The sequence below is a fragment of the Geotrypetes seraphini genome, chromosome 12, assembly GCF_902459505.1.
Source record: "Geotrypetes seraphini chromosome 12, aGeoSer1.1, whole genome shotgun sequence".
Classification (NCBI taxonomy): Eukaryota; Metazoa; Chordata; class Amphibia; order Gymnophiona; family Dermophiidae; genus Geotrypetes; species Geotrypetes seraphini.
This window is the reverse complement of record NC_047095.1, coordinates 22,100,534-22,124,879: the sequence shown is the minus strand read 5'-3', so window position 1 is coordinate 22,124,879 and position 24,346 is coordinate 22,100,534. Positions and strand designations below refer to the sequence as shown.

Genomic DNA, 24,346 nt, shown 5'->3' with positions numbered 1-24,346 from the left:
GAATCGCCAGGTTCGTAGTCGGGACTGCGGGAAGGGGGGGGCGGTAAGGGACTAAGGGAGCCGGACAGACCACGGGAAGGGAAAGGGGGGTAGAGGAAACGCTATTGCTGCTCCACAGGGAAGTGGTGTGGGGGGAGGGAAATGGAGGGGGAGGGAATGCTGCTTTGGCTGCTGCACAGTGAAGTGGTGGGAGAGAAATGCTGCTGCATAGGAGGCAGGGAGAGAGACAGATAGAAAGACAGACAGACAGACAGCGGGAGGAAGGGAGACAGAAAGAAAAGAAGAAAGACACAGGGGCAGGGAGATACACAGAAAGACAGACAGACAAAGGGGGCCAGGGACAGAGACAGAAAGAAAGATGGAGGGAGAGAGAGACAGAAATAAGGAAAGACAGTCAGACATATATTCTAGCACCCGTTAATGTAAAGGGCTAAAATACTAGTTTTACTATAATTTTAATATAGTTTATATAGTTATGTTTTTTTAGCTAGGTCGTTGATACTAACTAAAGAACTGACAGCACATGAGATTTCGTTTAAGTATAGTTAATGCACGTGTTTTTATGCGTACCTGATAAGAGTGAAAGTATGTCCATTGCTAATATCTATCAGAAGACAACCAGAGCCTGGGATCAACATAATTTGAATAATGACCAGACAACAAAAGATAGAAAAAAAAATTTATTTTCTGTTTTGTGATTACAATGTGTCAGATTTGAAATGTGTATCCTGCCAGAGCTGGTGTTATACCGCAAACATGAGCTAGGATTTAACAGAGAGGAAAAGTCTTTTTTGTTTGTTTATTTTGTTCACACCACAGCACCAGTGTGGATAGGAGAGGGCAAAGGGGGTGAAACGGCTATAAAATAAACCCACCGGAATGTTTGAAAAAAACACTCAATTGGGCAGGAAAATCGAATTGAAAAATCGATTCAATAGGCTGAATCGAATTGAAATTTTTTTCCCTGAATCGGGCAGTACTAATAGTGACACTGTAAACCACACTACCAAGCTAACACCACTGGCAGAAACAGATATCAGTGGAACAGTATTTGCCTAGTACAGTGTCTCTCAAACTGTGTGCCTGAAAGAGATTCTAGGTGTGCCATGAGAGATTCCAGAATTTTACTTTATTTTTAAAAATTCCCTTCATAAGTATACACTAGAATAGATGACATGTATGTCATGTATACAAGAGTCTGTCAATATTATGAGCATCTGTGCGCGTAAGGATACAACCACCCAGACAAGCATCATTCTTTGACGTGATTGGTCCTTGAAAACTAACGGCAAGTAATTTTAGCTTTCGTTTTTATGCAGTAGCTATCCTAACTTGAGCCACAAAGCAATCCAGACTTTGTTACTGTTTGGATCTTCTTATCTTAGCAAACTTGGATTTTCAGCTCTGACAGAAATTAAATTAAAAAAAAAAAAGAATGACTGCAGATGGTGGATGATGAAATGCGTGTTTGCTTGTTGACTATCAAGCCACGTTTTGAGTTAATTTGCACTCAAAAATAAGCACATCTATTACACTGATTAGCAATTCTATTCTATCTAATTTAGTTTCACCGTTGTTACAGTTACCTAGACATAGCTTAAAGAACTTCAAATAAATAACTCTCAAATTTAATCTTTTTGTTTGTTTGGAGTTTTATAATTTCAATTATAATGTACCATGAAAAACATTTACTCCGTTTAGTGTGCTGGAGCTAAAAATGTTTGAGAGACACTGGTCTAGTTCATAACATAAGTTACCATATTGGGTGGTGGTTGGTTTTTTTTAATATCATGTTTACTATGTTACATTTGCCCAGAATTTGTACTGTATTTTTTCCAATTAGATTTTGAATTAAAGCCTATATTACTAATTTTTTTTAATTTGCAGTGACTAGCCATAAAAAGGGTCATAAACAAAACAGAAATATGTCTGAAAACCCATCCAAGTCGGCACTTGGACGATCTAAAAGACAGGTCGTCCAAGTGCCGATAATTGAAATGGATTTTTAGACATATCCAGGGACTTTTTAGGCCTCTGAATCCCACTGTGCGGCCAGAGCTGAAAGGAGTGTTTTGGAGGAGTGGTTATGGCGGGATATGGGCCGACCTAAACTTAGTTGTCCTGCAGGGATAATCAAATGTTTTATGAGGCTGCCTGGACGGAACTTATACGGTGTGACTTAGACGATGTAAAGACACATAAGTGCCCAAAAGGAATCCAAGGTGACCAGATAACCACTGAAGGGACAAAGCAAAGATCCCTCCACCCCACACCCCTCCCATGTTCACTGACCCCATCACACCCCCACAAATTTCAGAATAAAAACGTACATACCTGCTTCTGAAATATCAGTACCTGGCATAGGAAAGCCTAGCAGAGCTGCTTAAGAAGTTGCTTAAGTAGTCTGGGTGGGGGTGGGCTAGTGAACCATAGAGAGGAGGACCCACTCTAATGGTGGAAAATGTGAGCCTACCAAAACCCTACTGTACTGCCATATAAGCATATATGTGCCACCTGCAGCCATAAGGGCTATTGGGGTGGTAGACATGTGGGTATAGTGGGTTTTGGGGGGGGCTCACCATGGCCTACAACGGAGTTCTGGTGAGATGTTTGTGGCACCCTTTTTGTGAAGTTCACAGCAGTGCCCTGTAAGGTGCCCCACTACTCTCTTGCCATGTCTGGGTGGCCAGTCCATCACAATGCTCGCCCCTCCCATGTCCAAAAGGTCTTGTTCTGGACATTTCAGACTTGGACAAATTTTTGGTCAAGAATGTGGTATAAAGATAAACGTAATGGCGGTCTGGACAATCAAACACCTGGACAAACAGACAGTACATTCAAAATATTTTTTTTCAAAAACTGTCTTTTTGAGAACAGACATTTTCCCGCTGCTGACCCTACATCCAAATTGGACTTGGATGTTTCTTTTGATTATGCCCCTCAAAGTGTATTTCTTATGATGTACAATGCTGCTGACCATCCCCTTGTCAGTCCATGCTCACCTTCTAGAATCCTCTCTGCATTCATTCTGTATTGGTCGGCATTCTGTGCTATGTGACGGGATGCCTCTAGGTGATTTAGCATGATTTCACAGCCTCGGTCATTGTTTTCCCACACATCCAGTCCTTCAAAGATGGCAGTCTGACGCTCCAGCAAGATTACCAGAGGCATAAGCAGTGGGACTGTTACCTTAGACTGAGGAATGAATAATGCATCTGAAATTGATACATAAGCAAGATTTATTCAATTGTGCCAATTCTTCACATTATCTAAGTGCAGTTGTTTCCCCAGTAACCTCACATTTTAAAAATCTGTGCAGTAATAAGCTTGCAAACAGACACCTCTGCTTCCCATAAAGCAGTAACTGTATATGGTTTAGTCAACAGTAGTCAAGAAAGACCCCAATGGGGCCTACAGGGTAGAAGTTTTGTGGGGTTTTTGTTTTTTTTACTTTAAACAATTTTTTATTGAACAAGTGAAAGAGAATTAAAAAATGCAGTACAATAACCACAGACATACTAGTTCAGTCTTTTAACAATTTCAGACCCTTACTACTTATCACATTTTGCGTTGAAATGTGTATGCAATGCTGAAGAGGAATAATTATCTAGGTTTTTCCCAGGTGTCAAGAGACTTAAGGACATGCAACCGAATGTTTCTAATACATGAGAGCAAGAGGAGAAATGCCCATTGAAGACTTACCGTATTTCCCCATGTATAGGCTGCAGGAAATGCCAATTTAGGTTTTAAAACGCTTAGATAAGCCGCGGCTAGTAATATGGGGTGGCTTATCTAAGAGTTTTAAAACCTAATTTGGCATTTCCTGTGGCCTATATGTGGGGAAATATGGTAAGTCTTCAATGGGCATTTCTCCTCTTGCTCTCATGTATTAGAAACATTTGGTTGCATGTCCTTAAGTCTCTTGACACCTGGGAAAAACCTAGATAATTATTCCTCTTCAGATTAATCTACACTTTGCAAATGTGCTAGGACTGAACCAAATGTATCACTTACAATTTGTGTACTAAATTATAGCCATTTTCTGAATCATTTTGCAAAGCGTCAAAGAATGGCTCTAAAAAGCTTCTGAATAAATTGTTCCCATCCTGCATATGACTGAAAGGAGAACAGAAATTAGGCAGCTGTTTCCCTCTGCACTTACCCATTCCTTCATGCAAGGCTTTGCTAAATGGTTTTAGCTGCTTTTCATAGGTAATTGCAGTCTGGGTGTATTGATGTCGCAAACTGGTCCAGGTTTGTTCTAACCTTGAGATCTACAATACAGAAAAGATTTCTGAATTCCACATTTGTACAATTTTTTTCTTTTTTGTTTAAATCTTTATTGATTTGCAAACTTTGATAGCGCAATACAATTGGTAAATCATAAATACTGCATAAAATGCACTAATAACTATACAATTATTACATATGATGTGATTTCAATATTATAATTAAATCATTTAACTCCTCAACGTACATTTCCCTTCCCCCACCCACCCTCCCTGGATGTGTAAAGAAATCTAATGAAAAGGGAAGAAACATGACCCTTACTGTAATGCAACAAAAGTAGTCAATGGACTCCATACAACATTAAAGGACTTACTAGTCCCCAAACGTTCCGCCATCATTCTTTCATACTTATATGTGGTACGCATATTTACCCACCAAAAAGTGTAATTAATCCTGTCATGGTTCTTCCAATTATGTGTGATCAGTTGAACAGCTAGTCCCGTCATGATCAGGAAAAGGCGACTTTTATACTTGTCTAAAGTAAGCTTAGCATGAAGTAACATACCACAAATTACAGCCTCATAGGATAAGGGGATAGATGACCCAAGAATGAGATTTATTTGTCCTCAAATTGACTTTCAGAAACTAAGTATCACTGGACAAAAATATAACAGATGATCCAAAGTCCCTACATTAATATGACAATGCCAGCATCTTATTAGATTTAGAATTATCTATTTTTTGTAATCGAACTGAGGTCCAAAAAATCCTATGTAATAAAAATAACCATTTTTGTCTCATAGATGTTGACGCTGTACATTTCAACCTCCAAATCCAGATTCATGGCCAACGAGACACAGAAATATACTGTTTTATCTCGATGCTCCAAATATCTCTAAGACTATTTGTAGAATTTTTTTCAAAGACACAACAAGCTGCATCTTGGGAAAGTGGTGCTTGAGCTACAGCAGGATTTTAAAGAACCCAGGCAATTGGTCCTGCAATCTAGCAGACAATGACTGAGTATAGGACATCAGGTGGTAGGGTTACCAGATGTCTGGGAAAACCCAGACGTCCTCTTTTTAGCAGACTATCCAAGTGCTCGGAGGGATTTCCAAATTCCAGCAGTTTGTTTGGGTTTTGGAAGGCCCCCGAGCTCAGGAATGTGTCTGGGGGCCTTTGTGCGTGTGCGGAGGTCCTCCGATGCAGCTATGAGCTTGAGGAAAGAGGAGGGTTGCCAGATTTTACTATTGTATAATCCAGACCCCTAGATCTGCCCCCAGGCCAGTTCCACCCATCTCCACCTATTACGCCCCAGTCCTGCCCTAGCCCCGCCCCCTGTTGCCTTCTCTCATCGAGGAGGAAATCTGCGAATGCCACACGAGGATGTCACACGCATGATGTCGTCACGTGGCATCCGCACATGCATGGATTTCCTCCTGCCTGATGTGATTTAGAGGAGGCTTTTCAAAACCCGGACAAAATGCCAGGTTTTGAAAAGCCATCCAGACCTCTGGACACATGGGGCCAAGTGTCCTCTTTTTTTTTTTTTTTGAGGAAATCTGGTAACCCTAACATTGAGGGGTCAATATTCAAAAGGGTTTAACCAGGCAGGAGAGGCTCCTGCGGAGGCATTTAATCAATTAGTGCCATTGAATATCCTCTCTGGCTGCCAAAACACTAACCGGCTGAAGTTGAGGGCAGTGCAGGGGCGGAGCATGGGTGAAGCTAGCACTTCATTAGTTAGAGGTGATATTCAATCCGCTTGCGGCTAACCAGTTAAGTAAGCAGATAAAATTAGGTCAGCTGAAAGGTTATTTTAACTTTATCCATCGACAGGGCCAGCTCAACCACTGGAGATACTGGGGCCTCTGCGCTTATCACCAGTGCTTCACCTGGTCCAAAGCTTTCTTCCCTTCTCTCTCCAGCCCCTAGGCTGGCATTACTCCCTCTCTTCCTTCCCCCTTGGCCCTCTAAGCATTACCTTGCTTGCCGGTAGCAATGGCATGCATAGCAGGCTGCTTTCAGCCAGGCCTGGGTCTTCTCCCTGCCATGTCTGAGGTAAGTATTTTAGGTGTCCAAATGAATGTTAATGATTTATGTAAGATAAGGTGCTTCGCCCTTGATTTGTTGGAAATTAACCTAAACAGGGAGGAACTTTTACATCTTTATGTCTGCAGGGATGGTCAACCTTTATACCCAGAGAACTGCATTAATGTCAGTAGTATCCTTAATAGGACACATTTGCACAGAACTCCATAGATGCACTGTGATAAATCAATAAGTAAAAATTTAACTAAAAACAATGGAAACAAACTGCTAGAGTGGCTGTTCTGAAACCATTTGTGAAATACAGTGTTTAAAATCACCAAAACTCTGATTAATGATGCAAAAATTCTGATTAATGATGGGCCACATAAAATTCAATGTGGCCTGCTTCTGAATTTTGGGATCTAAGATTTTACAAAAGCTACGTGTTAACTGCAAAATCTCTACGTTAATTGTTGGAGGTGTTCCAAGCAGATTCCCATTTAGGTAACACAGAAAAAGATGAAGGTTTTGGGGATTTTTTTTTCCTAAAACATGCAGCAATTGTACTTCAAATAATACAATGCTGTTAGGCATACCTATTCAGACGGTGTTAACTGTGCCCTGTCATGTGGCATATTAATAGTTAACATGCAGTAATTACTTCCAAGATAACTGTAAAGCAAATCCCATGTTAGCTTTTAATCATGTTGGTAATGCACATTATATCCGGAAATGCTGCACTCAGTGGCGTAGTAAGGTGAGGGGGGGGGGGTGTCAACAGCCCCGGCTGCTATCTTGGTGGGGATGTTGGGCACCTCTCTGCCCCCCAATGCCACGCTCACACCCTCCCTTCCTGCACCTTTTTAAAATCTTCACCTGCGTGAGCAACTACTCTAGCTTGCTGCTTGTGCTACCCGGCTCCCTCTGAAATCATTTCCAGGTTGCAGGGCCAGGAAGTGATGTCAGGAGGAAAACCAAAGCAAGTGTGAGCTGCAGGCTGCAGAAGCTGCTCTCGCTGGCGAAGATTTAAAGCGGTATGGGGGAAGGGAGGGTGCAAGAGTGGTGTGGAGGCAGGGAAGGAGCAGGGGAGAGGGCACCACCGTCTTAGGCGCCTCCTACCCTCACTATGCTTCTAACTGCCTTATCTCTTAGTGCGTGCATATTATCCAATGGATGCCTTAGCAGTTAGTGCGTGCATGTTAACCTATGGACGCCTTAGCGGTTAGTGCGTGCATATTAACCAATGGACGCCTTAGAGGTTAGTGCGTGCATGTTAACCTAGGGACGCCTTAACGGTTAGTGCGTGTATGTTAACCTAGGGACGCCTTAACAGTTAGTGCGTGCATGTTATCCTATGGACCTCTTAGCGGTTAGTGTGCGCTTGTTAACCTATGGACGCCTTAGCGGTTAGTGCATGCATGTTAGCCTATGGACGCCTTAGCGGTTAGTGCGTGCATGTTAACCTATGGACACCTTAGAGGTTAATGCGTACATGTTAACCTAGGGACGCCTTAAAAGTTAGTGCGTGCATGTTAAGCAATGGACGCCTTAGCGGTTAGTGCGTGCATGTTAACCTATGGACGCCTTAGCGGTTAGTGCGTGCATGTTAACCTAGGGACGCCTTAGCAGTTAGTATCTGCATGTTATCCTATGGACACCTTAGCACTTAGTGCGTGCATATTATCCTATGGACGCCTTAGCGGTTAGTGCGTGCATGTTAACCTATGGACGCCTTAGCGGTTAGTGCGTGCATGTTAACCTATGGACGCCTTAGCGGTTAATGCATGCATGTTAACCAATGGACGCCTTAGCGGTTAGTGCGTGCATGTTAACCTAGGGACGCCTTAAGGGTTAGTGCGTGCATGTAAACCTATGGACGCCTTAAGGGTTAGTGCGTGCATGTAAACCTATGGACGCCTTAGCGGTTAGTGCGTGCATGTTAACCTATGGACGCCTTAGCGGTTAATGCGTGCATGTTAACCAATGGACGCCTTAGAGGTTAGTGCGTGCATGTTAACCTAGGGACGCCTTAACGGTTAGTGCGTGCATGTTAACCAATGGACGCCTTAGCGGTTAGTGCGTGCATGTTAACCAATGGACGCCTTAGCGGTTAGTGCGTGCATGTTAACCAATGGACGCCTTAGCGGTTAGTGCGTGCATGTTAACCTAGGGACGCCTTAACAGTTAGTGCGTACATGTTATCCTATGGACCCCTTAGCGGTTAGTGTGCGCATGTTAGCCTATAGACACCTTATCGGTTAGTGTGCGCATGTTATCCAATGGACGCCTTAGCAGTTAGTGCGCGCATGTTAGCATATGGACGCCTTAGCAGTTAGTATCTGCATGTTATCCTATGGACACCTTAGCACTTAGTGCGTGCATGTTATCCTATGGAAGCCTTAGCGGTTAGTGCGTGCATATTAACCAATGGACGCCTTAGCGGTTAGTGCGTGCATGTTAACCTAGGGACGCCTTAACGGTTAGTGCGTGCATGTTAACCAATGCACGCCTTAGCGGTTAGTGCGTGCATGTTAACCTAGGGACGCCTTAACGGTTGGTGCGTGCATGTTAACCAATGGACGCCTTAGCACATAGTGCGTGCATGTTAACCTATGGACGCCTTAGCGGTTAGTGCGTGCATGTTAACCAATGGATGCCTTAGCGGTTAGTGCGTGCATGTTAATCTAGGGACGCCTTAACGGTTAGTGCGTGCATGTTATCCTATGGACGCCTTAGCGGTTAATGCGTGCATGTTAACCAATGGACGCCTTAGAGGTTAGTGCGTGCATGTTAACCTAGGGACGCCTTAGCGGTTAGTGCGTGCATGTTAACCTATGGACGCCTTAGCGGTTAATGCGTGCATGTTAACCAATGGATGCCTTAGCGGTTAGTGCGTGCATGTTAACCTAGGGACGCCTTAACGGTTAGTGCGTGCATGTAAACCAATGGACGCCTTAGCGGTTAATGCGTGCATGTTAACCAATGGACGCCTTAGAGGTTAGTGCGTGCATGTTAACCTAGGGATGCCTTAACGGTTAGTGCGTGCATGTTAACCAATGGACGCCTTAGTGGTTAGTGCATGCATGTTAACCTATGGACGCCTTAGCGGTTAATCCGTGCATGTTAACCAATGGACGCCTTAGAGGTTAGTGCGTGCATGTTAACCTAGGGACGCCTTAACGGTTAGTGCGTGCATGTTAACCAATGGACGCCTTAGCGGTTAGTGCGTGCATGTTAACTTAGGGACGCCTTAACAATTAGTGCGTGCATGTTAACCAATGGTCGCCTTAGAGGTTATTGCGCGCATGTTATCCAATGGACGCCTTAGCTGTTAGTGCGTGCATGTTATCCTAGGGACGCCTTAGCGGTTAGTGCGTGTATGTTATCCAATGGACGCCTTAGCGGTTAGTACGTGTGTGTTATCCTATGGATGCCTTAGCATTTATCGCGTGCATGTTAACTTAGGGATGCCTTAGCTGTTAGTGCATGCATGTTATCCTATGGACGCCTTAGCGGTTAGTGTGCGCATGTTATCCTATGGACGCCTTATCTGTTAGTGCATGCATGTTATCCTATGGACCCCTTAGCGGTTAGTGTGCGCATGTTAGCCTATGGACGCCTTATCGGTTAGTGTGCGCATTTTATGTAATGGACGCCTTAGCAGTTAGTGCACGCATGTTAGCCTATGGACGCCTTAGCAATTAGTGTGTTCATGTTAACTTATTGACGCCTTAGCAGTTAGTGCGTGCATGTTAACGTATGGATGCCTTAGCAGTTAGTACATGCATTCACTTAGCACGCCTGTGTAAAAGAGGGGACAGTTTTGTGCTCATATTCCGCACTAACAATTTTCCCTTTCCTCCTGTAGGCTGGCACTTGATTTAGAGCTAGTAGTGGCTTAATCTGCATCTGTGATCCATCTCATTGAACTACAGTTGCATTGTGTTACACTTGCATGCTGCTTTCCTGGACTGTGCAAGGACTCTTGCTTTGAGTGTCTAGCATGTTACATGACATTCTACAATAAAAATCGTAAACCATTTTTGACCTTGTGCTTATTTACAAAAGGTAGGCCAGGGCCCATTCAGATACAATAGTGCAATACCCTAACCCTGTGTGATATGGGGACAACAGAAGTGGGGTGGTGTAACATGGATGCTGTGCTGTTGTTGTTTTTTTTGTGGGGGGGTAGCATGGACTAGAATGTCTCCCATTTTAGTTGTATGGAGCTATCAGTTAAGGAACACAGCCTGTGGCCACCATCCCGTCTTTCATAATGCTGTGGTCTGCTGCCACTCTGCTGGGATAAAATTTGATTGTCTTCTAGGAGAATTGTTGCACATGAATACTTTAATAAAACTACACCCAAAGGACACCCAATCAGCTTCAAAGGCAGAAACGCTAATGAAGCTCAAAGCAGCATGTTTCTAGGATGTCCAATGAGACATCTAAACTACCTCACAGCCTTCAAATAGCATATTTGAGAAAATGGCATTTTATGAGAGCAAATAAAGTGGGATTTCAACCGGACAGCTGGAGAGGATGGATAAGGCGCCTTAACTTGGTGAACCAGAAATGGCTTCTTTCAGTCAGGGGAGACGTTTCCTACTATGACAGATTAGGATATACCAGCCATGTGAAGGTGAAAATAATTTTGCCTGGAAAGGGAAATGTACTGATGAAAAATGGCAGAGTCCACCATCTAGACTCAGTAAGCTATGATATGACAGGGCAGTGAGATCCACCTTGGGTTGTCTCCTGGCATGTATTCTAGCAGAATTAACTGCAGCCCTTTAGGCATACTTGGAGTGCTCCAATATAGCGCCGATCCTACAGCCATGACGACGCCTATGCTGAACAGTATTATAAAAGCTGAATTACTATTATTTTATGGCTCATTATCTAGCACAGCGGTTACAATGAAGGTTAGCATGTAAGCCTAGTGTAGGTTCAACTTCCTCATGTACTTCAGCTCACACAGTACTCATTTTAACTCAAAGAATTACAAGCTACAGGCCAATCAAAAATAATTTTCATCTTAAACATCACATTGTAATACTAGAAACAATAAAATTACAAAAGTTCTAATCCCAGACTCTCTTATGAGAGCTAATAGCAAGCTGTTAAGAAGTTAGTGAAGGTGACAGTGGGATCTGAACCGGTGACCTGGAGAAAATATAGGAAGTTCATAAACCTGGTGAGCTAGAAATGCTTTTTTAGGGTAATTGTGATATCATTCCTAAGCAGATGATACATAGGCAGGTCAGTAAGCTATGATATGATAGGGCAGTCAGATCCACTTAGTTGGAAGCTAATGTAGCTCATTGTGTAAAAGCTGTGTGTTGATCTTACAGAGGTTGTGAGTTCAACTCTCAGCCATCTTTTAATTGTGGCATTGTACCTTGCAGGTGCACCTTGATGATCTCACAATGAGGTCACCATTGTGCAACTAGAAACTTTCATTTGCAATGAACTAGAAGCCACATTCAGATCTGTAATGTGTTTTATTCTGTTTTTAAGCTTTGCCAAATGAATTTATGGGCTTTTTTTGTTTTGATGAATGAGCTGATTGGAGCAATGTTTAGTGAGAAAGAAAGTGTTATTTGGAGCAAGAAACCCTAAAGCTGTGATTTTCATGTGCTGTAATTAGCTAATAACATTGCTTCTTTAACCAGTTTTAAATTCAATATGCTTATATGGATGTGTCCTGTTTATGTGGTGGCTGGATAACTAAATAAAATCCCTGAAATTCACTTTGGAAAGGTCCCAGATCTGCCTAAATATCATCCATAGAACTCACATCTATCAGACTAATGTCTTTCTGAAGCCCAAACCACATCTATCTAAAACCCAAACAATGCTCAAACAGCTATTCCTTCTAGGAGCTAATTTTACAATTGCTATGCAGCATCCTGTGTAGCACACAGGTTAAACTTCCACCCTTCTACACTGATATTCCTGGTTCAACTCCCAGTCAGTACATCTCAATAAAATAAAATATTATGAATATCCTTTAAAAGATGGCATAGTATATTAGTTTTTTAATTTTTATTATGTTAAAGCTTACGATCTTGAAATAGTAAAGAAAAAATATAGGGCTCCGATACGGCGCAGCAAGAATGCCTATGCTGCAGCCATAACGATGCCTACACGGAAGAGTATAATAAAAGCTGAATTGGTATTATTTTATAGCTCATTCTATAGCACAGCAGTTAGAATAATGGTTAGCGTGTAATGCTGGTGCACTTCAGCTCACACAGTACTCATTTTAATAAATATTACAAGCTACAGACCAATCCAATCTAATTTTCATCTCAAAGAGCACAACATTAGCAATACTAGAAACAATACAATACAAAAGTTGAGTTTGCAATTGATATAAACAGTAGTATTTGACTCCATGTCACATTTATTCAACCATAATTAAGATTCACACTGATGTTCCCAGTTCAACTCCCAGTCAGTACCTCTCACTGAAAGAAAAATATTATAAATATCCTTTTGAAGATGGCATACTGTGGTACTTTTTTGTTTTTATTATGTTAAAGCTTACAATCATGAAATAATGAAGAAAAAAAAAAAATCTGAGAAAACCACATTTTTACATATAACTAAATATATTGCAGGGACGTCTATCCAGCACCTAGAACCAGAAAAAAATTAGATCACGTCTATTATTGGGGACGCCCATATGATGCCTATATGGTACCTAAATATAAAAGACGCCTAAAGCATGCCTAAAGATAGGCACACTTTGCAGAATCGGGGCCTATGTGTTTTTATATTATTTATTTATTTTAGTGTTTATACACTCTTTTTACATTATCTTGTAAGACATAGTTTATAGGTGGGGGATGAAGCATCGCCAGATATATAAAAGATTCTGGGCTCTTCTCCCTCCCCTACTTCATTCCCATCTCTGGTAACAATCTACTCTTCTCTGTCTCCTACCAGCTGCATCTGCTACCTCCTCAGTTGACTTTAGTCTGAATCCGAACTGTGTGGTGAGTAGCGTCAAAATGAAGCTGGCAGAGGAGGGACAGACCCAGGAAAGAAGAGCTGCTGACCTCACAGAAGGGAAGGAAGAGAGGGTTACCCAAAGGAGGGGTGCTGGCTGGGCTGAGGAAAACTTGTTTTGTGTGATGCCATCGTGTGGGCCTGAGGTAATTATTCCATACACTAGGAATTTGAGGGGTTGTCAGATATACTACGAAGCGGTGAGCAAGCAGTTATAAATACATGGTGTTTATAATGTAGGTTAATTGGATTTTGTATGTGACTAATTTAAAAACAGTGCTTGCACTGCACACTGAACAATGTATAACTGAAATGAATTAATTGCCAAAAGCTTAAATAAATGGCTGAAAGCTGGGCTACTGTTTTATGATTAGCTTTTTAATAAAATAACTGAATATGTTAAGAGTTCTCTTTGAAACGTTTGCTTCAGTCAGCGAGATAAATGGACTGATTCTACAGCAAGGGAAAATCTTTTATTTCTTAACACTTTCACTTGTAAGCAAGAGACCATTACACTATGGCCCTCTTTTACTAAGGTGTGCTAATCGAATTAACGTGTGCATGTTTAGTCTTAGGACGTGTCAGCGTTTAGCACGCGCTAATTCGATTAGCGCACCTTAGTAAAAGAGGGAGCATGTTTCCAAAAGTGACAATAGCTGCAATTTGTCAAATATTAGATAGAAAACACAATGTATATGTTGAGTTCTATTTTTCTCCAGTATCTTATTACATAAGACATTCATGTTGTCCATACTGTGTGATTGGGACAGCAGAGCTTTAAACAGGATGTTAAGGAACTGATACTAGCAGAACTTTCATCTAAGAAAAATCCTAGTACAGTGTTCCCCTGGTTGTTTGCGGTCAGCGGTTTGCGGTCCCGGTCATTCACGGTATTTTCTGACCGCGAACCGCCAAGAGGGCAGCGAGAGAGGCAGGAGAGAGCAGCCGGAGCACCGTGAGTGCAGGAAATCAGTCGCGGTACACTCCAACCACCTCTTCCTGCACTAAGTCGGGCCTTTTCCAATCAGGAGCTGCTTTGACATGCAGCTCCTGATTGGATAAGACCCGACTTTGTGCAGGAAGAGGCGGTCGGAGCGTACCGCGAGTGATTTCCTGCACTCGAGGCACTCCGGCTGCTCTCCTGCTGCCCTCTTCCGGCTCCCCAATGAAAACCCGTATTCACGGTTTTTCGAGATTCGCGGGTGTTCCTGGAACAGAACCCCCACAAATCTTGGGGGGCACTGTACTCCAGAACTGAGAGGCTCTGGACTCTCTTTTCCTTAATGTCACCTACACAGTGGTGTAGCGAGGGAGAGAGGCACCAAGGGCGATGGCGCCCCTTCCCCCCCATATCTACTCCTTCCCCATCCCCTCCTGCTTCGCGTGCCTCTTCCCCTCCCCCATATCTCTTTAACATTCCAGGCAGGAGCAGCAACCCCAACCTGCTGCTCGCACCAGCTCATCCTCTGACGTCACCTTCCTAGGCACGGGTCTAGGAAGTGATGTCAGAGGAAGAGCCGATGCTGGTGCAAGCAGCAGGGTGGGGGTTTCTGCTCATACTGGGAACGTTAAAGAGCTACAGGGAAGGGGAGGAGGATGGGTGTTGACACCCCCACCAAGACAGTACCCGGGTAGCCCCGCCTTACTACGCCACTGAACCCACACACACATCACTGCTCATGCGGCTGAGCTTTACAACCAAGCTCTCTAGGCTCAGCCCTGCACAGGTAGACATACACATGCAAAAGATATTCATTGACACTCAAGACTCTGAGGGATGTACCTTCTCCACTGAGATCAAACACTTCCTCGCTTTAAGAAGCAGATGTGACCAACTATTGGGGGTCCAATTAAATCCACTTGAGCAGCTAATGTGCCACCAAGCATAGAAATTTTTTAAAAAATTAATTTAACAAACTTTACAAGTAAACACTACTTGCACAAGAAAAACAGAGTATATTCCAAGACAAATATCATCAATAATAATTTTCTTTTTTCTCTCTCTAAAGCAATTGTGGTCTAAGGAAGAGCTAAGTTCCATTTAATTTAATTTTTCGTTCTCCATTTTGCATAGAAATTAATTCACCACCAAAGGTCAAGCCGCCCAAGCTCTTTGGCTTCCTTAATGAATACTCCCTTAACTGCATGATCACATAGGGCATTTAGCAAGTTCAGAACCTCGTTCGCGTGGAGTGACCCTGGTCAGCTTGAAAAGAAGAGGCTCTTTTATAAAACTGTGGTAAACATTAATGTGTGCTTATTGCACTGTGGTGTCCTGTGGTAATTTGGGGAGGTGCAAGGCTGCTGCACTGGGGCAGGTCTGGGTCGATTAGCAGAGGTTTAGTGCGTGTGTCTCTACTGTCTGCAAAACAGGTGGCAGTAGGTGCTCACAAACTAATGGCCAATAATACGAAAAGTAGGAAAAGCAGTCATTTTACCCCCTGCATTTTACTGTGCAGGAATGACCGTATAAGGGTGTGCTAAGGTCACTTTTTACCACTGTTTGGTAAAAGGGCACGGAAAGGAGAAGATTGTGATGTACGGGATAGAACTACCGCCTCAGCACTCTGCACTGCTCCTTGTGACCCACCAGGACAGATAGGGAAAATGCTCGAGTACCTGATTTGTAACCCATTCTGAGCTCCTCTGAGAGAACAGGCTAAAAAATCGAATAAATAAAAAAACATGAACAGTGACGGCGCATGGTACCCTAAGTCAGACGTCTAAGGAAGAGCCCAGTCATGCCATTTGGCTCTGTACTATTTAAATCTTATTTCAGCCCATGTTTTAAATATATGCCTTCCAGGACTCCACTGTTCATTGTTCATTATGTCTGTACACACTGAAGCTTTTCTGAGTCTGGCTTAGAAAATGATTTGAAGTCATTTGGGGGTCCTTTTACTAAGGCGCGCTAGTGCATCTTAGCACGAGCTAAAAGCTAACTCATGCTAATGCGTCCATTATATCCTATGGATGCATTAGCATTTAGCGCTAAGATGTACCTTAGTAAAAGGACCCCTTTATGTATACTGTATATTTTTTCTATAATTAACTAAGGTGCGCTAACTGATTAGAACGCGCTAATCAAATTAACGTGCGCTAAATGCTAACGCGTCCATAGACTAACATGCACGCGTTAGCGTTTAGCGTGCGCTAATCAGTTAGTGCGCCTTAGTAAAAGAGGGCCTTAATTTTCTTAAACAAGGCCATAAAATACAAACAAAGGCCAATCAAATAGGATCTCCAACTGAAAGAAGAATATAATTTTAATATATTTTTCTTATTTTACTCAAATTATTATGCCTATTTTAATTGGAGATCCTGTTGGCTTGTCCCTTGCTTGGTTACTGTGGGAATCTTTCTTTTTTGTTTGGGTTGCCCTTAATTTTTTTAATTAAAAAAAAACAACACCAAAACTCTAAAAATTGTGTTTTCTTAAATCATCAACATAAAAAAGGTACAATTAAAGACCCTTTTACAAAACTGCGGTAGCAATTCCCTTATATGATGCAGTCCATTCAATTCTTATAGGCTCCATTGCATTTGCCACACCAGGACTTGTTACTGCAGATTTCTATAAGGGATCCTTATTTTTTGGGGATCAAATACCTATAACCCCCCCAAAAAATTGTAAAATTCATATATTTTGTTGAACAGCAGCCTGAAAGTAACACTTACCTGCGGCATATCTAGCGCTTTCATGATTGCAGAAAATGCATACAGATCTCCCATTGAGTCTTTCAGTTCCAGTGCCACCTGAATGATTTTATTCAATGTTGCAACTCTCTCCTCCAAATTTCCAGTGCAGCCCAGAATATCCACCGCTATACCTATTGCCATGGTATTATGTCTGGAGGAAAATAGATGCAGTGAATTGTGAATGATAAGTTATAGCACAGGTGGAGAAACACCTTTTATAAAACTGGAGCACCAGCTAAAAATATATGGATCCGTGGAAATAATTTTCAAGCTGGTTTTTTTCCCCATTAAACTTATGTGGATCATCTTTTATCTTTTTGCTTAGTTTATGCTTTTCCTGCTTTTGAACCCTCTCTCTTCAGCCTTTTTCTAATTTTTCCTCTACTCAGCCAAGTTTAGGCCTTGATGCAACCTGACACCTGGCATTTTCACAGCAAAGTTATATAGCCAGTAGAAACCCCTCAATATCACTCAGCAGGATGGACAATTATGTTGAAAATAGTTCACTATCCAGTAGCCCTACGTAGATAGAAATGTCTAACTCAATAAGTATCCCAAACAAGAACACACTTGGAAGTAAGGCCTGATCACTGATCACCTTCAATACAGTAGGTACTAAGGAGAATAGATTGTATAGTATAATCTTGTTATAGCGGACTTCAAGGGACCTGGAAAAATGGTCTGTTATATCCAGAGTTGCATTTAAAAAAAAAACTTTATTTAGGTCAACTTGAAACAACGTTCAATCAATGAACAGTCACTGCACAAGCATATCAGCAACATCAAGAACAAAACTCAGCAAAACATTGGTATGGCACGAAATGATTGCAAAACCAGAACACTAAAAGATGTTCTAAAGCATTATGTCGTACTGTACAGGAAAGAAAAATACTCTTGTCATTTTCTTCTGGGGCTGCATTTTGATACTATATCACCGGCATGCCACGCGCCTTGTAGGAGGAGCCTGCATATCCGTTATAGCCAAAGAAAACTACAGCTAAATGCAGCTCTGGGGACCAAATTGGTTGTCCGTTATATCCGAAAGTCCATTATATGCAAGTCCGCTATATGTGATGATTTTTTTGTATGTTTATAATGGCGCACGGCCGGGACCAGTGGTTCCGTTATAAGAGAGTCTGTTATAACGAGATTATACTGTATAGAGCTGCCAACTCTGTATTTAGGAAGGATACACTTCTTTGTCAAAAGAAAATTAAAGAAACTGGACATTAAAGCTTGTGAATGTTTGATGATAAACTTAGGCCCTCTTTTATTAAGGTGTGCTAAGCGTTTTAACGTGCATTTAGCGCGTGCTAAATCAACGCATGCACTAACCGCTAACGTATCCATAGGGTAACATGCACACATTAGCGTTTAGTGCAGGCTATTTACCGCGCGCTGAGAAGAACAGTGCACTTTAGTAAAAGAGGGGGTTAGATTGTAATAATAATAATAATAACTTTATTTTTGTATACCGCCATACCCAAGGAGTTCTAGGTGGTTCACATCAATTAATCAGATTTGCAAGCAATGAAGTCGCTGAGGTAAGCATGACGGGAATGTACAAGTCATTGGAGTTAGCAGGTTGGGAGTGAACAATAAGGAGTAAGAGGAGAGTTCAGATCATTGGTGGAAAGGGGTGAGATAAGTGGAAGATGGGGGATTAGGGATTCTGTCCGTGGAATAAATGAGTTTTGAGTAGTTTTCTGAAGTCGAGGTAGGTGGGGTAAGCACACTACAGACAGAAAAAGTATTTGTATATAATATATGTAAACTGCTTTGGTTGTGCTCACTGCTTTCTGGTTTTATTAGCCCCTCCCCCTTTTAGAAAACCACGCAAGAGCATTGGGCACTGACCTGAATGCTCTGTGCTGCTCCAACGGTCATAGAGTTCCTATGAGCATCAGAGCAGCGCAGAGCATTCAACACGCTGGCCGGTGCTAAAAACCTCTTGCTCGGTTTTGAAAAAAAAGGGGGAGGTAAATTAACTACAGTAATAATTGTGCTTACCCTATATCAGCAAAAGGCTAGACACATAAGAGCCCTTCTACTAAAACTGTGGCAAAAGTAGCCTCAGCACGCCCCTTACACAGGTCTTTCCCATGCATTACGACCACTTTTGCCGCAGTTGGAAAATAGCTGATTTCCCCATTTTCTGAATTAATTGCCATGTGCTAATTTTGCCATTAGCGTGCAGCCATTAAAAAAAACTGCATGAGCCCTTACCATCACCTGTTTTGTAGGTGGTAAGGACCCCGCGCTAACCTCACGCTAATCAATTAGCATGTGACAATGCCTCGTATGCTGATTAGTATTGGCGTGTCCAGCTTCTGTTACCTTTATATAGCAGAAGACCATGGGGACTGCACATCAGTCTAAAACCCATCTGCCATTGCTCTACCAATGTTCATTCAGTTCATTATTCTTTCCTTTCTCATCCTTCTCCAAGCCACTTTCAGTTTCCTGTAAAGCAGGGGACTCAGCTTCAATTCCCACTTCAACACTCTTATTTTTCTTTTTTTAAAGGTGAGTCCTTCAGAAACAGACATATTCTGTATATACTTGAATATAAACTGAGATTTTGGGGCCAAATAAATGGCCCAAAAATGGGGGTCTCGGTTTATAAATCCTGATGGTCCAAAGGTGTGGCGAGTCAAGCCGGTATGAGAGCGATCTCTCCCTCTCCCAAGGTGAGGTGTTGGGTCCTGTCCTGGCTGTCAGCTGGCTATAGAATCACCTTGCATCCCTTCCTCTCTCTCTCCTTCCCTGCTGTAGAATCAATGCACACCCCCTCCCTCCCTGCTATAGAATCAATGCACACCCCCTCCCTCCCTGCTGTAGAACTTGCAGCAGCCATTTTTTTCAGTGAGATTGCATAGGTAGGAGTGTAAGAGGATCACTCTTGCCTGACATCCCACTGGAACACTAGTTATTAAGGTAGGCCTGGGAGAGGCCTATGCTGCTTCTCTAAGGGAGGGAAGGAGGAAGGGAGGGGATGCATGGTGATTCTACAGCAGGGAGGGAGAGGGTGGGTGCACATTGATTCTACAGCAAGAAGGGAGGGAGGGGGGTGTGCATTGATTCTACAGCAGGGAGGGAGGAAGGGAAGGAAGGGGTGCATGGTGATTCTATAGTCAGGACAGCACTCAACACCTCACCTCACCTCAGGGGAGGATTGCTTTCATCCCAGTTTGGCTCCCCATACCATCAGAACATCAGGTGGACCCGGGGAGAGGCCAGTGCTAGCTTTGGGAGGTGGTATAAGGTCATGTACCGTAGATATTTCTCTGTTTCTGGAGGGGGATATGAATCTAGGTGCCCTGGATTAAAGTCCACTGCAATGACCTCTAGGCTGCCCCTCTGCTCTTGCAAGGATGCCCAAGTGGTCATTTTTGTACAAATGCTGCCAGACAGACGTCCTTGTCCCTGGATATTTGGCGATCATAATTTGGAGGAGTGTGTGGCGCAGTGGTTGGATCTACAGCCTCAGCACCCTGGGGTTGTGGGTTCAAACCCCGCGCTGCTCCCTGTGACCCTGGGCAAGTCACTTAATCCTCCATTGCCCCAGGTATGTTAGATAGATTGTGAGCCCACCGGGACAGATAGGGAAAATGCTTGAGTACCTGATTGTAAAAAAAACCGCTTAGATAACCTTGATAGGCGGTATATAAAATCCTAATAAACTTGAAACTTGGGACATTTTAATTTGGAAAATGGCTGTTCATTTTGGATGTTCACACATGTTTTGTTTTGTTTTTTACCCAAAAATCCCAACAATTTTCCTGATAAAAAATGGCTGCAAGGTGGATGGGTTTATTTGGACATTATGTAGCTCGGGGGTCATGTGCTTTCTGTGGCTGTGTGAATTGAAGTTGCTTATGTAGAAAGATTGGTGAGCATTGCCTTACACACTTTAATGGCTCTTAGACATCAATAGCAAATGAAATTAAATAAAACAAATATGTTATTATTTTTATCTTTTATTTTTTCATTGGAAACCAACCCAGTATGAAAGTCTGTTTCATTGCATTATTCATTTCATATTACAACAAATGTACATCTCTATTGCTGAATTCTTTCCTTGACATTTTATAGTTGGCAAGACAAGTGACAGATAGTTCTATGGTATATATGTTTTAAACCATAGGGGATATACCTGCTTATCTTACACTTGGTTAATAGATTACAAACAATTTCAGTTAACGTCAGTGGTTTAGTAAAACCCAGCGTAACATAAGAACATAAGAAACGCCTTCACCGGATCAGACCTAGGTCCATCTAGTCCGGCGATCCGCACACGCGGAGGCCTAGTTAGGTGCTCCCTGTTGGAGACCCGGATTTCCCGTATCCCCCGATATGATTTGCAAGAAGGTGTGCATCCAACTTGCGCTTGAAACCCTGAACACTAGTCTCTGCCACAAGCTCCTCTGGGAGAGCATTCCAAGCGCTGTGTGAAACAGAACTTCCTGACATTTGTCCTGAACCTGCTGCCACACAGTTTCAGGCTATGACCTCTTGTCCGGTGAGGTAAATGCTCTTGACGCTCATAGGAATTGAATGAGCATTGGAGCATTTACCTCGCTGACCCGGGATAAGCAGCTCTTCCATGGTTTAATAAAAGGAGCCCTTAATTTGTAACAGAGAGATGATCTTTTCTCACAAAAACACCACAAAAACAATTCCTTGTGCTAGATCCGATGCCAGTACTCGCATGTTTTCCGAGTATAGTGGAGTGACTGGCTCGTTACGTTTACCTTTCCATAATGTCCAAGCGCAGTTGGTGTCCATAAGGCAGAGTAATAAGTTCCAGCCCTGAGCTCACTCCCATCATCCTCTTCATCTCTGTGGAGACCTCCAGGATCCTGGCAACCTGTGCAGTACAAAAGTTCACACGCACATATTCAGGAAGTTGGCTCTGACTGACTTCTGGGATGGAAGAGGTTTAATGAGGTTGTCTGGGAAATGTAAGCACCATGAATTCTAGATAATATTTTATCTTACAATAAATTAATAAAAGATGGTGCCTTGTAAAAGCCTTCACACGCTTGGGCATTTTTCACATTTGGCTCTAAAAAAGCACATAATTCAAAATGCATTAACATAGGAGTTGTTTCAATAATCTACATAACACTCTTCACATGAAAGAATACTCCAGTTATCTCCTGCTGAATATCCACAATTAGCAGCTAGCTATAGTGCACAACATAGCAAGTTAGGCGTGGATATTCAGCGCCAAACTGGCTATGTTTAGCAGTTAAAATAGGGCGCATAAATAGAAGGCCTAGCTTTAACCACTAAGGGCTGGTTTCTACAAATGGCGCCAGTATCACATGTTAATCACGCCAACTGCACCATTTGTAGAATCACGGCTACCTCAAACATAGGCTCCGGAAACATAGGCATCTATGTTTGATGTGAATCATGTCTACGGTGATGCATAAGGATGCCCAAGGTCATTTCTGGTGTTAGCCACGCCTACTTTGACCTTAGGCACTGCCATAAACACAATCTAACCGCTGGTTTTAAAACAATTTTAAGGTCGCTTTTAAAAGGCTTTGCTGCTTAAGTTAGGTGCCTAACTTATCGTGCTGTTTATAGAATATGGGCCTAAGTACTAAGTCTGGCCATGCCATGTTTTGTCATACAATGCTTTATCACATTTTGTCATACTGTCACCTCACTCTACTATACTATATGTCGTATCTTCTACACTATACTTGCTGTACTATGTCTATCATGCTATGAGTTATCACGCTATGTCTGTCGTGCCATGTCTACCATGCTAGGTTCTATCATGCCACAAAGAAACAGGAGATACTATCTTCCCAAGGTAGAAAGGCAAGAAAAACAGTGAATGTGATCCGAGGTGCTCAATTTCTTTATTACAGTACTCCCCCGAAATTTGCGGGGGTTCCGTTCCAGGAACCCCTGCAAATTTTGAAAAACCGCAAATGCAGTTTTTCGCCTGTCAAAAGGCAGGGGAGACAGGAAAGGGCAGCTGGAGCGCCGGCAGATGAAGAAAATCACTCGCGTTCTGCTCCGACCGCCTCTTCCTGTAGCAAAGTCGGGCTACACCAATCAGGAGCTGCTTTGACACGCAGCTCCTGATTGGTGTAGCCCGACTTTACTACAGGAAGAGGTGGTCAGAGCAGACCACGAATGAGTGAGTCCGCGATTCATGAACCGCGAATTCGCGGGGCAACACTGTATATCTAATGAGACACAAACATGTTTTGGGCGAAAAGACCTGTTTCGGGAGTCTGAATGATAAATGTATAGAGAGATATCGAGAAATATCACCTATATTTCAAGTTTCAAGTTTAATAAGGTTTTTGATTAATCGCTTAATATTTGATACCTTATCAACAAGGTTCTTGTTAGTGGTAAAGGCATGTGTACCCTCTCATACTGAGCGTATCAGCTGCTGATTGCACAAAAGCAAAAGTGAAAACAGTTTTCACTTTTGCTTTTGTGCAATCAGTAGCTGTTAAAAAACCGTTTTTCACTTTTGCTACCGACTTGGTTAAGTGTTTGATTGGGTGGTACTGTTACAGAATACAGTAAATTACAAGAGCAAATATCACATTTAGGTGTTGACCATAGACCTGGTGTAAATGTCAGTGGAGGAGGAGGGTGTTTTCTGAGGTCTATGACAAAAGATATAGATTTCTTTAAAAGTGTAATTCAACGTGAAAGAAGATTTGACTGAGAGAATACACTTGGAACTAAGTTTGGTTGGTTGGAGTGTCTAATTTTAGGCACATTTAAGTTGATTTGCTCTACCATTTTATAACAGCAATTAAATGCATAATTTGGGCATTTAAATTATGGTGCTTGGTTATGAATTGTCCCCATATTGTGCATATATGCTGGTATTTCTCATTTATGCACTTATTTGACGAGTTAATGTTAGCACCTTATTTATACAGTATAATTGTCTCATAAATGAATGCTTGTGTACATTATGTTTAGGACTGCTATATAGTACAGCGACTGCACTATCCATAAATTCAGTACTGCTATCTGTAAAGAAAAAGGCATTGAACATATTTATTCATTTCAACTGCTATCCCGTCCTCCCGGAAGCTCAGAACGGGTTATGTAAAAAAACATTCACAGTAAATTAAGGACATGGTTGGTCACCAAACATGGTGTACATAGGAGGAATGATATAGGGAGGAGTAACCCGCCTAAAAGGTGTGTGTGGGGGGGAAAGTGTTCACTGCGGGCACGGGGACAAGGCCATCCACCACCCCGTTGAGCGGCGAATGGCCTTGTCCCCACAGTTAAGGGAGGGAAGGTGCGCAGTCACCAATCGCGCATGGCCCCCTCCATCTCTCCCTCCTTCCGGCCAAATCTATCTCCCTCC

At 42.5% G+C, this 24,346-nt stretch overlaps 1 protein-coding gene across 6 annotated transcripts in view; it reads right to left on the bottom strand.

The window, feature by feature from the left end:
- Positions 1 to 24,346, bottom strand: part of BCAR3 (BCAR3 adaptor protein, NSP family member) — a 213,011-nt gene that overhangs the window by 4,649 nt on the left and 184,016 nt on the right. For all 6 annotated transcript variants that reach the window (XM_033917116.1, XM_033917117.1, XM_033917118.1 and 3 more), the window contains 4 exons: positions 21,732 to 21,847; positions 16,957 to 17,128; positions 4,163 to 4,274; positions 3,003 to 3,215 (listed from right to left, as the gene is read on the bottom strand). In XM_033917116.1, coding sequence (XP_033773007.1) covers positions 3,003 to 3,215; positions 4,163 to 4,274; positions 16,957 to 17,128; positions 21,732 to 21,847 — 613 coding nt within the window. The remainder of the gene's footprint in view (positions 1 to 3,002; positions 3,216 to 4,162; positions 4,275 to 16,956; positions 17,129 to 21,731; positions 21,848 to 24,346) is intronic.